This window comes from Micropterus dolomieu, linkage group LG20, assembly GCF_021292245.1.
Source record: "Micropterus dolomieu isolate WLL.071019.BEF.003 ecotype Adirondacks linkage group LG20, ASM2129224v1, whole genome shotgun sequence".
Classification (NCBI taxonomy): domain Eukaryota; kingdom Metazoa; phylum Chordata; class Actinopteri; order Centrarchiformes; family Centrarchidae; genus Micropterus; species Micropterus dolomieu.
In genome coordinates, this window is record NC_060169.1 from 3794630 (window position 1) to 3810311 (window position 15682).

Genomic DNA, 15682 nt, shown 5'->3' on the forward strand with positions numbered 1-15682 from the left:
CAAAACATAAAATCAGCATGAGAACATATAACATGTGAAACAATTGTGGTAACACTTAATTATAAAGTACATTACAGTACACAAGTAAGAAATACAAATAAAATAATTACTTGACTCACTCCAGTAAAAAAATAAAAAAAAAAAAAAACAAAATAGTACTACAATCAACTCAGTATCCGTAGTAAATAATTGCACCCATTCAGATTTTTAGAGCTGGACTTCAACATCAAAATATTGTGAAACTATAGGGAACTAATTCCAGTGGAGCTTGTGTTTGTGTGTTGCGTTTTCCCTCTGTCTCTGTCCCACTCACAGCCGTCATTCCGTGGGAGACCTTGTTTATACAGTGCCAAACAATATAAGGTACTGTAATGACTGCTTTAGTGGGAGAGCTGAATGGTAAACCAACAGGATTTACTCCAGCGCAAGTGCCAGCCTGCAGGATGTGTTGCATAATAGGTAGAGTCTGTCTCAGTATCATCCTCCCTATCATTCTGGCTACCTAAACTTTCCAATTACTCTTCATTTACTACACCACTGATGGTCCCCATCTGTGGTACTCGTCGCCTCCGTCACTGTGGTGAGATGAGCAGTGAGTGGTTCACTTTCAGGTCTATTTACAGCACACACACACACAGATCTTTTGGATTTAGACTGGTGTCTAATTAGTTTTTTGTGTAATTGTTTAAATGACAAGGTTCTCTATAACCATGGAATTGCATGACAGTTTAAGGATTTGAGGGGAAAAATGCACTATTGAAAATGAATGTTGCTGAAAGTACTTTACTTTCTTAAATCGAATTACCAAAATATACTTTGTGTTGAGTTTGCACCAGTGTTCCGTTATAAAATTAATTATTTTACCAGGCTTTTATGCCTTGAAACATCATACTTCAATACATGTCACTTTTGAGTCCTTGTGTTTCAACAAACGACCTATTTTCAGTCTTAAAGTATTAGAAGGTCTTTGTCCTCTTCTGCTACAGCAATAGTTATTATTCGCCTTCTTGCTCAGAGTTAAATGAAAAGATTGGTTCCACTCATGTCTGTATAATAAAAATACGGTCAGTTTTAGACTTCCATTTTTGTATTGGTTAAACAAACTATATGTTAATTACTGAACTTTAGATGTGCTGGTAGGTGTAACTGTGTACTTTCCATTACTTCCTACACTCTAAAAAACCCAGCAAGTGACTATTTTGTACTATTGACCTTTTTTCTAAATAAAACTGTAGTAACAATAAAGTAAATAACTGGAAACAGTGTAATTTTCCTATTAGTAGCCAACCTCAAACCTGATCATTCTGTCATGTTGAAGCTTGAGTATCAAAACTGTGTGCTGGTTTTTCAGAGATGCTGGACTTTGACTTTAGTTTCACATCTGAACATGATGAAGATAGGTTGAGTCTGCATAAGCAAACTCATGGGTGTCTAAAAGTAGTGAAAAAATACTCTAGCAGAGTTACAGTTTGAGGCTGGTGTGTTACGTAATTTGGGATGACATCCAGTTGAATTCCCACTCAACCATGGCGACTATACACTGTTTTAAAGCACAGTGCTTTACAACTCTATCTGTGTAAAACAACACACAAGATCTCAGTGTCCCTGTGACAACAACCTTTCATCGGAGCTGAGGATTATGACTGTCGAGATTATGACGGGGTTTTTCCTGGCTCAAATTGAGCCAGAGGTGGTTTATTGCAACAAATAAAGGTGCCCTGTTGAACGTTAAATCAAAGACAACATAAAGGCTCATTTACACATTCAACAAACTCACTGTCCTGATTATGAGACAGCGCCCCCGCATCAGCATAATGCTGCAGTTGTAGTTACAAATGACAGAAATCCTCAAAGTGCAACATTTGCTAGAAAATTGTGTTTACCATGAAGACAGCGTCAGAGGTTTGTCGAGAGCTGGAGGCCAGATTTAAAGCGGCATCTGTGCAGGAAAACCCCTGCTTTAATCAAAAGTAGGACTGCACGATACGGTAAAGAAAAAAATCATATTGAGATTATTATGATCACAATTTGTGGTAACGATCAGTTTTGCATCACAATTTTCATTTTCTCTGAACAAACTATTAAAATCGTGATGATGTGACATTTGTTGGGGTCTTTACCAAACAGACGTGTATTCTTAACACCTTGGCTCAGTTTCAGACAGCAGGATTAACAAACTCTGATCCCAACCCTGAGCTCTGAGTTGATTAAGTCTGAGATGAGCCTTGGCAATGGGTAAAGAAAGAGCAGAGCCTCCATTTTAATTTGGTGGTGCAAGAAATATATATGTGCAGACGAAGACATTTTATCTGAAAAAACAGGAGTGCAGAAAAGAGTCAGTGAGTTAATACTATTACATTTTATTCATCGTAGTCCGATCAGTCATCATTCAACAGACTTGAATTTACTTAATAGATAATAAAGTGCTGTATGTTATATTCCATTTTTAAATATATTTATTCAGCTGTAATCTGACGGGACAAAATGCTGGTGGCAGTAACTGGGGATGAAAATATAGATTAAACAGATAAAATTTTGTCTGACCCAGTAATAAATTGTTCGCATGTCATTTATATGTAGCTTTAGCAATATTGTTGTTATACATTCATGCCAATAAAGTTGATTTGAATAAATTATTATTATTATTAATTTGCAGTTGAAAATGGGTGGGGTGCTGATGGAGCAGTGGATAAGACACATGCCTTTGGTGTGAGACCCGGTTTCAACTCCTCACTGTGACACACATCCACCAATGTGTCCCTGACTAAGACACTTTACCCCTAGTTGCTCCAGAGACGTGTGATCTCTGACACATAAAGCTATTGCAAGTCACTTTGGGGGGAAAAAAAGTGTCTGCTAAATGACAATAAATAAATACAAATGAAAATGTGTCAAGGTTCAAACTGACTGTACATTTATAGACGTCTAGTTTACGTTTAAAATATCTTTGCTAATTTTGCATTTAATGAAATCTCCTTAAAACACATTAAGACTAAATGCAGCTAATACTCAAACTCAGTCCAGTTTTAGAATCTGAAAGTTGTTCTATCTGCACGACAATCATCCTCATCATCTCCAACATGATAACTATGATAGGAATGTACCATCAGTGTGACTAATCACAGCATGAAAACTGTTCACTTCATCTTCATATATAGTAGATTAGTGTGATTTAAACATTGATTATTGCAGTAATGTAGCCCACGGTAAATGTTTCCCTCATATCAGGCTTAACAAACTCAGAGTTTTCACTAAAGTCACATTGTGAAACAGAGAGAACAAGATTTGTAGGCCTGTGCTCCTTGTGGCACTACAGTACATGATTACAATACTATTTATATTTCTATCTCGATCATATTTCGATAAATTGTGCAGCCCAAGAACAGTAACCATTGTACTTGGAGTAATGGGATTACCCTGCATCTTAATTTGATTTTGCTGATTATGACCTGAATTCCATTTACATGACAGTTTTGGATTTTTATGAAAGTAGTACAGTCATATAGTAATGCGTGTTAGCAAAGTTTACCTGTGGTTGGCAGATTTCCTCCGTCACTTTTTATTGCACTGGGGTAACATGCAATCCATTCTGGTTAGGTCATACTGACAGTGTATGTGTTTGTGCGCTTGTTTGTGTAACAGCCAGGTCTGACTGCTTAGATATGTTGCCTCTGACAAATAAAAATGTACTGAATGACAAAAAGCTGAAGTTACCTTGAGAAGAAATTGTTGCTGTTGAATTGGCACAATGATATATTTATTGGGTGACATTATTGACATTTGACAGTAAGGTAACATGTCGCTTGTTTAGTTTTTTGACTCTTTGTGTGCGTGCGTGTGCATTGAAATACTTTAAGGTCAGACTGGTTAAATGAAATGTGTTTCTGCCATTATGGAGTAGTAAGCAATGGGGTTGAACACTGGGAATTGACATCCCAATATTCACAGGGGAGTTCTCTCCAAACTCTGCTCCCCTTTCCTGGGAAAAACACTTGCAGGAACACAGGATTTTAACGTTTGCGTGTGCTTGTAAGTTGTGCATATTAGAGACTATTGTACATCCTTAAACTAAAACAGTTTAACCTCCAAACTTTTGTAGTGTGACCGTGACATGCTGTTATGATAACAGTTAATAAAACTGAATCAACTTTTCAGATGCAGCGATGTCTGCCAGTTCTGCTAGTCGGAGAAACTGAAAAACTGAAGTGTGCAGACTTCTCATCATCTGTTAAGTTGTGACACGATAACCAAAGTTTCAACACACTTTGTCGCTACTCATATCACTAATTTGTTTGAGGTGTGGGAGCAGGCTAGATTTTATATATATAATATTCCCTCAAGAGAAGCTGTTTGTATAAAAAGAGTGAAATGAAGGGTCAAAGGTTTTCATATCAGTTCTGCATTAGATTATACTCTTCCATTCTTTCTTCCTGTACGTCATCTGACAACCACCATAATAAAACGACCCAGAAATAATTTCTGTCACTTTTTTTTGGTTCACCGGCAGCCGAAGTTTGTGCTAAAGAGGTTGCGAAATGTATACATTTAAAAAAAAAAAAAAAAAAGGATTACTCATCCTATGCATTGCCAAATGACAGGAGGGGAAGTAAGACAGACACAGATAGTAGATTCACTCTAAATTAATATTCTAATTTCAAAATAAAAGATGCCGTTTTTACATTGGAAAACACCCTACATGAGTGTCTTGCTTCATCAGTTTAAAGCTTTTCAGAATTTCACTCTTCGCACTACGATCCTTTACTGAAAGACCAGCCCAGTTCCTCCTGAAGCTCTGGCCATTTGCCTGTAATTTCCTGTTTTCAAACAGTTTCTAAACACTCTTGTGAATAGCTGCTGCTGCAATGAATATTGTGTAATGCCGGGCCATGACATTGTGTTGCTACGAGGAGAACAATGGCACAAGAGTCATGTGTTCAAGCCTTTTCATAGTGATATGATCTGTTCTTAGGTGATTGAGTCTGATGACCTACTGGCCCGCTGTAAACAATTTTTTATGTTTTGTCCAAAGGAAAACCCCCTGCATTTTTGTTATTTTATTCAGAGCTGAGCTGATAAGTCATTTCACTTGCTAGTCGGTTGATAGAAAATTAATCTGTGACAATTAATTGTTAAATTAACCAAAATATTCAAGGGTTTCAGCTTCTGTTCTGGTCCTTTTTAATGTGAACAGAAATAAAAAATAAATAAAAATAATAAAAATGTCACCTTCAGCCCTAGAATGTGGTGAACATTTTTCTCTGACATTTTATAGACCAAACTTTGAATCAATTAAAAGCAATCTGCAGATTTGAATGGATAATAAAAATAATTTAGAGCACAACCTACAGAAACTTTGCTCCTATGCAGGGAAAGTGTCACAGCAGCCATTCAAAACATCCAGAATGTATTTCAAGGCAAAAGAGGGAAGAATGTAGTATATAGAAATGAAAAAAGACCTGTTGAAAATGTAGTTTAAAGTTTTAAATAAACCCTAAACCAATTCAGCCTCAGCTTGAGCTTAGTTCTAACGTTAGCATATGAACATCATATCTGTTTGCAGATAGCAGGTTTTAAAAGGGGATATATCATGAACCATTTATCATATCTGATCTTGTGGACTGCCTGTTTAAATGAGCCTGAGTCACACAGCCTGGCAGGCAACAGTTGAGACTGTGGGAATAAAAAGGGAATGAAAGGGAGAGGGATCAGTGCTCCATAAAGGCCCTACAGGAACTGTCCCGGTCCTGCCCCTCCTCCACAGCCTCTCACCTAACCCTCTGTGAAACCTGAGACTACAGATGTCTCTTCTGGTTGGGCTATACATCAATACAAGAGCAGTTTTTGAATCCTGTATAGTGATGAAACCTTTCTACAACTACGTCAGCCCTCAGCTGATATTTGCATTCAACAGTTGTGGCTCTAACGCTGCAGGTCAGACGTGAAGGATAATTGTTCAGAGAAAGACTCTTGCAGCACCACAGTAGTCACAACCATTAATAGTGCTGTGCTTTTATTAAAGGAAAGTGTCTTTAACTGAACATAATGGAAACTAGAGCAAGGGTTATACTATGAAAATATAATTTGAATTAAAAGCATTTTTTATCGTGTTTCATAAATATTACATTAACCATTAGTATAATGTCAGTAGTAGAAAATAAATGTCTCGCGTCTTTTTTTATTTTTGATAGAAATGAACGCTTTCAACAGCCTGGTTCTATTTCAGTCAAATTGCCTTTCTTTTATGATAGATGCAGCTTTCTTGTAAGCATTGACATTTAATTTACTTATTTCTGCACCATGTTTACTGAAACAAAATGTGAACTAATTAGTCCATTGTTGTGCCCATTGCAGTTTCCCAGAGGCAAAGATCACATCCTCAAATTTTTCTCCTGGCCGACCAATAGTCCAATGAACAGTATTTAGTTTCTGTTATATAAAACAGGCCGGCAAAGCCTCAAATTCTTTTATTGGATTTTAAACCTTTTCACTTCCCTTAAAATACAGAAATGTCTACTATGTCTATGACTTTGACTCCCTTATATTGTATGAATACTTTCACAAGCCCAAGGAGGTACAATTATCCAGTAATTCATGAGCAAACACAAACATTAGAGGAAAGTGTGTGTGCTGTTTTTTGTTTTTTTTCTAATTCTGTCTTCTTATCTTGCTAATTAGCTGACAACTCCCCAGATTTATCTTACGGCCCCTTGGGGTTTGGAATCGCTGACTTAAAACTTTGTGTTCTTTCAATCAGTATATGGACCAGACGTGACTTCATTCTTTTAGGCTTTCTCACAAGCTTTCAATAAACATACACAGAGAGGTCAACGTCACGACCTGTGACATTTGTTGCAGTGTAAGAGCCCCAGACCTTGTTGAAAAAGGAAACATGGTTGTTTATTTCCCCCCACTTTAACACACTAAGCCTGGATTTCACACAGTGACACAGCAGGTTCAGTCTCAGACCAGCTGCTATCAGGCTGTTTGAGGCGAGTTCTGGGAGGACGAGGTCAGTTGGTGCACAGATTCCAGTGTGGCAGCAAAGCATGTAATGGACAACTTGGCTCTCGCTCATCTTTTTTTGTGTTCCCTCTGGTCATTTTTCTCCTTGTGTTCTACCATCCCTTCCTTTGTGCTTTGTCCTTGTGAAACAACACCGAATTTTAGCTTGTTGAGACCCAGAAGTTCATAAAATGTCTCGCTGGTTAAACACACTTTTCTTAAAATTCAGTTTTTAATTAGACTGCAGCTCTTTATCACAATGAATGAGGTTGGTGGTTAGCAAAAAACAGGACGTGTGTGTGTGTGTGTGGGGGGGGTTGCATTTTAATACTATCTGTGCCTTGACATTGTGCTGCTGCCAGATAAGGCTCCTCACACATGATTAGCCTTTACAGCTATTCCATAAATACACTTCCTTCTCTTTCTTTTTCAAACACACTTGGATTCACAAATACTTTTACGATGACGATACATAACAGGGCATTGTTGTCTAAAATTAGCACAGTTTTTTGTCTTGTAGTACCTGTTTCATGTGTTTCTGGTCATTATTGAGATCATGCACATCAGGGGGTTTTCCTTGCCTTGCCCAGGCTCTTTACCTGAGATTCAAGGTTCAAGGTGTTGAGCACTAGAGTGGAGGAGGTGTGGCTGCCAACTTGAATTGTCTGGGGTCTGTTTGTGAGGTTTGAGAAGTACAATATCCACTTGCAGAGTGTTTAGTTTGCTTATCAGTTTCATGGGGGAGATTTGTTGAATGCTGAGCTGAAATCCACAAACAGCATTCTGATGTAGGTGTTGTTTTTCTCAAGGTGTGTGAGGGCTGGCAGTGGAGGTAACATCCTCTGTTGGTTCGGAAAGCAAACCGGTGCGGGTCCAGGCTAGCTGGGATGATGTTCTTTATATGCTGCAGGAGCAGTTTCCCAAAGCACTTAATCAGAATAAAATTGATTGTCAATTGACAGGGAGAAGCATCTAATCCTCACATTTTTCCATCAACAAATATATTAATCAGCTCAAATAGTTTCCGCCCTATAGCTGAACAACAATCTTTTTCCAGTGACTTTAACACAACATTTCCTGCATCTCCATCACAGTAAATTACAAAATTTGCTCCCTTTATCTTGGAAGGCTTTTATTGTGAAACAGCAACAGTTTAGTTTGCCAACAACAGATGAAAACTTTTAAATTAAAATAAAAAAAGCTTCAGTGGTAGTAGTTAATTAAAGTAAATTAAAGATTTTATAGGTTTCTATGGAACCTCATTTACCCACTAAGCTATGTGTTTTTTTTTTGTTTTTTTTTTCTTTAACTGGATGTGCGATAACCTGCAACATTCTTGTTTTTAATGCCACAATTTACAGTTTTTAGACAACACCTTGCATCTGGTTTCTGCGATGCCTGAAAGGTAAATTACAGTAGAATTACATCAAACTGTGTGTTGATGCCTTAATACATCTTCTGAGCAGAATCCTATTGTGTAATTCTAGTTATGCTAAGGCCAGTTATGCACTTAATTTGGTTAAGATCATGTGACCAAGATGATGACTTGACATTTTCCATATTCAGACCATTCCATCCCAGTAAGCATGGTTTTGTTAAGTTGCAGGTCAAAAGACATTGAGACTAAAGTTTAACAGTGATTTGGACACCTAGGTTACATTTAACCATCGTTTTGACAACATGTCATGACCACATTATACTTGTGTATATTTAACTATGTAGGACTATGCTGTTAAAATGTCGTATTAACCAAATCTAGCCATTGGAGGTTGCTGCAGGAAATGTTGTGTTAAAATCACTGGAAATAGATTATTGGTCAATTAAAGGGCAGAAACAATTTGAGCTGATTAACAGATTTGTTGATAGAAAATGTTAGGATTTGCCGCTTTTCTCTGCTGTACTACGATTGTCAATTGACAATCAATTTTATTCTGATGAACTGCTTTGGGAAATCAATTCTCAGCTCAGTCTGATTAAATTAAAAAAAATAAAAAATAAATTGTAGTTTTTTTTTTTTTTCCTCTTAATCGAATATGGTGGACGGTATAATGTAAGACACACAAACTAGCAGCTGATTAAACACTAATTGTCTTCTTTCCAGTATAGCCCTGAGCCAGCTTTCCAAAACAATGAGCCAGTGAAACATATTAGGCTGCTCCCTGAGAGAGACAAGAGAACAATAACTCATAGCATTGCAATAATGAGTCTTGCGGTCTGTTAGTGTAAGCTTAATATTGCCTAGCTGTTATTAAACATTAACTGTGCCTGTGGCTAAGAGTGAACCCTGGGAAAGGGGAAGTATTGTAACTGAAGTCCAAAGTTTCTTCATGGAATAAACAATGTTAACGGACCCCCTGCAGCCAGAACATCTCTTCCATCATCCCAGTAAAGCCGTGCTGCAGGAGAAGCTGCTGCAGCCGAGGCGCTGTTTTTAATTTGTGCAGGACAACAGAGGATGTACCTTGATAACAACCGGAGACGGACTGCTGGCGAGGTGTCCGTGTGTCTTCCTGGAGAGACAGTAGTCAGTATCAGAACTCTTCCTATGAGACTGCCCTCTGAACTCTGCACAGACTTCAGCTTCCTCCCAGCCACACAGGAAGGAGGAGATAATGATTCTCTGTGTATTGTTGCGCTTTCCTGTATTGTAATGGTGTTTGATTTTTGTTGTTAAAAAATAGTTTGAATTTTTTTTACCAAGATGCATTATTGATCCAGAGACGGGAGGTAACAAAAATCTGCAGCTGGATGTGGCCTGTTAGTTTAGTCTGCAGAGCGCTAACACAAGCTATGCCATTGAATTGCCTATTACGAGCATTTTTTATTTCATATCTTTGTTTGTAATATGGCTGCACAGTATAATTGACCAAAAGCCACCTGACTTCACCACAGTGCACTCCTTAGCTGGAATGCACTCTTATCCAGAATTATCCACAACTGTATAATTATATAATGTTTGCAATGTGCAGTGTATGGTTACACAAGAGCTATGCAAACTACTGTGGCTACTAACTAACTAATATGGCCTTGCTGTCATGGAGGTATGCTAGCTACATTTAATTTGTTGTTTGTTGACACTAATTTTGTCCGTTTATGCTGGCTAGCTATTTATGCTAATTCTTACCCTATTTAATGTAAGTATGCTGAACTTTCTTGGACCAAAGTTTGCAAATTAAAATTACATATTGAGAGTAATTGTCTTTGCTGACTAGCTGAGTGATATACATGATAGCTGCTGTCCAAGCTACATGTCATCTTGGAAAATGGCTTCCCCCCCACTACATGACGTGCTTATGAAACACAGGATTACTTTCAGTGCAAGACTCATCCCCACCAAAATGCACCACGGAGCCCCACAGGAAGTCATCCTGCCTGGGGCCATCAAACTCTTTAACTCCTCCCTCAAAGTGTCAGACACTTGGTCACTAACTGCACCTTGTAGTGCAATAACTGACATATGGTGCAATATTCTCTGTTTCATTACTTTTTAATCCCATCCACTTCATTACTACAAGCATTCATTATTATTACTCTTTTTATTAATTCCTGCTGTTTATCATTACACTTTTGTTAATACTGTATATAATACTGTAAAAATCCACATTTATTATTATCATTTAATCATTATTTAATTATAATCTTACATTCAATTTTTATACTTTATCATATTCTCCACTCACCAACTTCTACTATAATTACTATTCCTTTTATGCCTCGAGTATCTGTAACAAAGAATTTCCCCTCGAGGATCAATAAAGTATTCTGATTGATTGATTTGATACTGTATGGTAGGCTTGATTTTTCTGGCTAAGTGGCTGTGCATCATGTATATCATTATTTCAAGACGGTTACCCATTGCCTGCCTTGTAGACGCACCAAATAAATGAATTAAAATAAAGATTTGTCATTGTAGGTATTTGATGTTGTTGAGTGAAAACAAATACAAACAGTATATAGCTCTTTTTTTTTTTTTTTTTAAAGGTCTGGGATCTGCTTAGATTTTTCGGGGATGTTTGCCACGGCTTTGCTTGTACTTCTTTCATCAAGTGGGAGATATGTAGTTTTCAGAAATGATATGAACATGTTCTCCACTTGGCTTTAGTGTGGTCATGGTATGACATGAATGTAGAATTAGCCTTCAGAGAGCTTGATTTTGCACTTTCATATCTCATCTGACGTGTTATTTGTTTCTTGTCATTCTGGAGATTCCTGACAATACTTTCATATTTGTGGCTATGTTTTGATTGTAGCCATTCCTGTTAATGTAATAATAACAACTCGACATTTCTTTCGGCTGCTCTCAGCTGCTGCTGGAATCCAGCTGTCTAACATATTCTAAAATCCCATTCATAGCTGCTGTTCTTACTGGTTAAGTGGAGGGTGTGTCTGTGTTTGTGCTAGCTTGGAAAGGGTGTGTAGCCCTGATAAAAAGAGCCATTAGTTTGTAGTCTTTATGGAGCCTTTCACTGCTACAGTGTGGAGTGAAAGGAGGGGCTTGTTCCCGGCTGGCATGCCCAGGCATTGCTCCATGGGTCGGTCACCTCGGCCTCAATAGCAGGCCTGTCTGGAGACCCCGTGTCATGACTTCCTGGGAGGGAAGTTGTTTCAGCTGGTGGTTAGCTGGCCTGTACTCTGCAAGGTGTGGGTGTATTTTCATTTTTTGTGGACCAAATGTCTTAACAAGAATTTAAAAGTTAGGAAAATCCCTTATAATTAGGCTCCATTTCAGAAATAAGACTGGTTTTAGTGTTAAGATTACTTTGGATTAGATTGAAAACAGTGAAGGTCCTCACAGGTCTAGTAAGTGTGTGTGTGTGTGTGGGGTGGGGGGGGCTGTCTGTAGGAGGAAAGGAATCTTTTAATCTTACTCAGGATGTAGTTAACCTTGTTGTTGCTTGACAAAGACCTTAGTTACAGAATAGTGGGAGTCTTTTCTTTGCCTTTTTCAAATCTCACTCTGTTTGCCCTCACACTGTGAAATTCCTCACAGCCAGTGTTAAACTTGTGTTTTTTTATAATCAGAAGTGATATCTGAAGGCCTTAATAAAGCAGGGAAGAAGACTGGGGAGGAAATGTTTGCTTTATGAATTGTACCTGTTAATGTTAAATAAAACAAGGCATGTGTTGCTTTAAGGTGGAGAAGGCAACTACTATACAGCCACACATTTAACAGTTGATTCAGGCATAGCATAATGTCAGGCCAACATTAGTTAAATACAAATTAGATTACAAAAGACTCACATGTGATGTAAACATAGTGGAATAAAGTCAACTTTTTTGCACTTTTTAAAAGAGTAGTTATAAAAGTCGCAGTGAGCCCTGCCCTGACCAAGTTGTACAAATCTATGCTGTTTAGTGATTGCAATTTGATTTGACTGGGCCTTGATATCATCCCACCTTAAAAATCTGACTTTGCAACTACAGTGGAGTTGTGTCAACAATCTGAAATGTGATAAATAATAAAATATACGTCAGGTTTTGCTGCCATTCCCTTAACGGTGCAACAGTGAGTGAACATATAGGGATAAATCCTGCTTTAAGCCTCAGGTTCTTGCCCTCCCTCACTTTTACTGAAGTGAAACAAGTGAGGCAGATTGAATTAAAAATAATGTAAAGAACATTTGAAAAAAACTTCTCCTCTTAAGTGAACAGAGCTATAGCTAACAGAGTGAAAGGAGATACCAGGATGATTTATTTCCTGCTGTGATAAACGTTTTAGATTCAGGAACAAAAATGGGTTGGCTTCGTCCGTAGTTACTGGCTGGTGATAACATCAGGTGGAATCCAGTCCACCAGGCCTGTCCCAGTATGAGAGCTCAGCATGTCTCCTCTGTGGCCAAGAGCTGACACGATCACATAGCAGGAATGTGACTCCATAATATGACCTAAAAGAAATGAAATGTCACACATGAAGAATGCTGGGTTACCACAGGCCACGTTAGGTGTGTGCAGTCCTGGTCCTGGAGAATCTTCAGCCTCATCCAAGTTTTACTGGTGCAGATTAATTCATGAGATGGTGCTGTGTTTTATGGAAAAAAACAGGAGGTAATGTGAAGGAAACATGAAGGCGTGTCATACTGTACTGCACTAACATGTACCTGAGATCTAGTTCTGTGCTTAGTTCTTAACTAGTATCCTTTTTATTATGTGGTTGAACCCAGAGACAGAATACCATTTTCATTCAAATACGTAAGGAAGGATCCTTAGAACTATTACTATAATTGTAGATGAATCAAGGAGTCAATAAACAGGAATTTGAGAAGTTATAATAACTTCATACTGTAAAAGTGAAGAGGTGCTTGTATTCTTCCACTTACAATCAATTTTGAATCCTTTAAATTTTGACTGCCACTATTGTTTGTCGACGGCATCCACCAAATAACGACCACCTGACTTGATCAAAATAAGTGCTTCTTTACCAGGATACTGTTAAGCTGAACACAAATTACTTTAAATTACTTTAAATAAATATATAGTAGTTTTTTGGTCACTGTCCGATGAACATGCTTACTCTTCGCTCCGCATGCAACCTGATATTATAACGCAATCAAAACAGTATTTTCTGTTTTGTACAACCACACTGACTACACACTACACTTGTGTGCATGAGTAGTTGTATAGTGTTTTAATCTTATCATTTAAAAAATTACAGTGCATTTATCTTTCATTTATTTGTCGCTATCATGTTATTGCTTGTTGCTCTGCGTTCTCTTCTCTTTACGTGCCAGTATAACCTTTGAAGTGCTGTCCTTATTGTATTGTGGCTTCACAAAAAAAGAAATGGTAGATGTTTCAACAACAGTAATTATCCCCGTAGGGAAACTGAGCTGTATATTTAAGTAGAGCATGACCGATAAATGCTGATTTTTCTGCCGATATAAGCTAATTGCAGATTCATTGGTGTCGCTATTATAATGGTCAATAAGAAAGGGAGACGGATCCTTCGGGCATGTTATGCTATGAGTTTTGTAACTACATAGTTGTCACCGACATAATCAGCTGTTGTACTTTTTACAAAAATTTTAAAAATTTTATTTTTAAACTGCATTATGTCATGTTATCTTGCTACACATAATAAACGTTAGGAATCTGTTTATGTTATGTGTTTCTAAAAAGAAGAAATACATTTTTTTTTTTTATAATTTTTAATTCCTCAAATATCAAAATCGGTATTGGTCTTAAAAATCCTGTATCGGTCAGGCTCTATATTTAAGTATGATTGTATGTTTCCTCCTTGTGTTTACTGTGATATGTGTCCTTGTAGATGGATTGAGGCCTGTCTGGACGAGGAGCTGCCCCCCACCACAGAGCTGGAGGAGGGGCTGAGGAACGGCGTCTATCTGGCCAAACTAGGCAACTTCTTTGCCCCGAACACCGTCTCCCTAAAGAAGATCTACGACCGCGAGCAGACGCGTTACAAGGTGAAAATTTTATTTATACATCATTGAAAGATGAAATTGTTTTTCACCTTTATTTAATCCTCAATCAAGAGCCAGGTGCTGAGAATGGGAGTCACAGATTTTATTATGTCTTATGGTGTTTGGGCAAACCACTGTATAGTTGCAAGCAATTCCACTTCCAGTATACATGTTCCATGTGATTTGAAAAAAACTTGTTGCTATGGAGGTTAAACTGGAAAGATTTAAAACCATCACCTGCTTGGAGTCTGACTTAGTAAAGTAAATAAATAAGTCTAATCTTCAGGACAATGAATAGCCATAGCAAGTCATAAAGAAATCAGGCCTTTAGTTCATGAGTAAAATATGAAAGTTTGGCTGGTGACCTGATGGCCATGTTGTTGAAAAGATCCTCCTTTTGGAACCATGAATATCCACATAAGTATTTTTTGAGATATCTTGCTCTCCAACCATGTTAACCTTTTGATACTTCCATTAGCTGGTCAAAAACCGTCACAGCAGGTTTTCCGAAATGCCAAACAATCAAGATAAAATCACAATTTATAGAACAAGAATGACTAATATTAAAAATACATGATGTATCAAAAGGCAAAAATGGTTAAGATGAAGCATTGTGGGCGTTGCCCCTAAAATGAAACTACACGCTCCTTGCACTGCTATCATAACACAGCCATCATTTGTCTAGCTTTTGTAAAAGCAGGAAGTATCAATCAAATGCTCTAAATATTTCACATATTTAGAGCATATTTAGAGAAATATTTCATGGTTTTCTTCAAAGTAAGGCCAGTGTGTCACATTCAGTGTGCATTTACCCGCTTTGTGTTGTATCCTGGCGGTTGATTGAAGTTCAGTTTTTAGCTCTCGGTGTGAATGAGGCTGCATGCGAGTCTTTAAGTTTGTTGTGTCCTGATGTTTGGTTTCTCTCTTACAGGCGACGGGTCTCCATTTCAGACACACAGACAATGTCATCCAGTGGCTCAACGCCATGACCGAGAAGGGTCTGCCAAAGGTGAGCATGGCTCGCATCCGTCTGTGTCTCTCAGGCACATGCATACATACACCAATACTATCTTTTATATGCAAACATACCTACAATTGGACTTAGAGTCGTAGTAGAGTTAAACTTCATTTTATTAGAGATTAGGTGTCATATTTGTAAATGATTTCCAGCCACTAAACATATGATGTACATGTCTCCCTGCTTTGAAGAAGGTTTTGCGTGATTACATTTACATTTAGGTCATTAATTGCAACATTGTTTA

At 37.7% G+C, this 15682-nt stretch overlaps 1 protein-coding gene across 1 annotated transcript in view; it reads left to right on the forward strand.

The window, feature by feature from the left end:
* The window catches only part of iqgap1 (IQ motif containing GTPase activating protein 1), a 49046-nt gene that overhangs the window by 6796 nt on the left and 26568 nt on the right, over positions 1 to 15682 (forward strand). Inside the window, exons 3-4 of the mRNA XM_046032204.1 lie at positions 14267 to 14423; positions 15352 to 15429. Of these exons, the coding sequence (XP_045888160.1) occupies positions 14267 to 14423; positions 15352 to 15429 (235 nt within the window). The remainder of the gene's footprint in view (positions 1 to 14266; positions 14424 to 15351; positions 15430 to 15682) is intronic.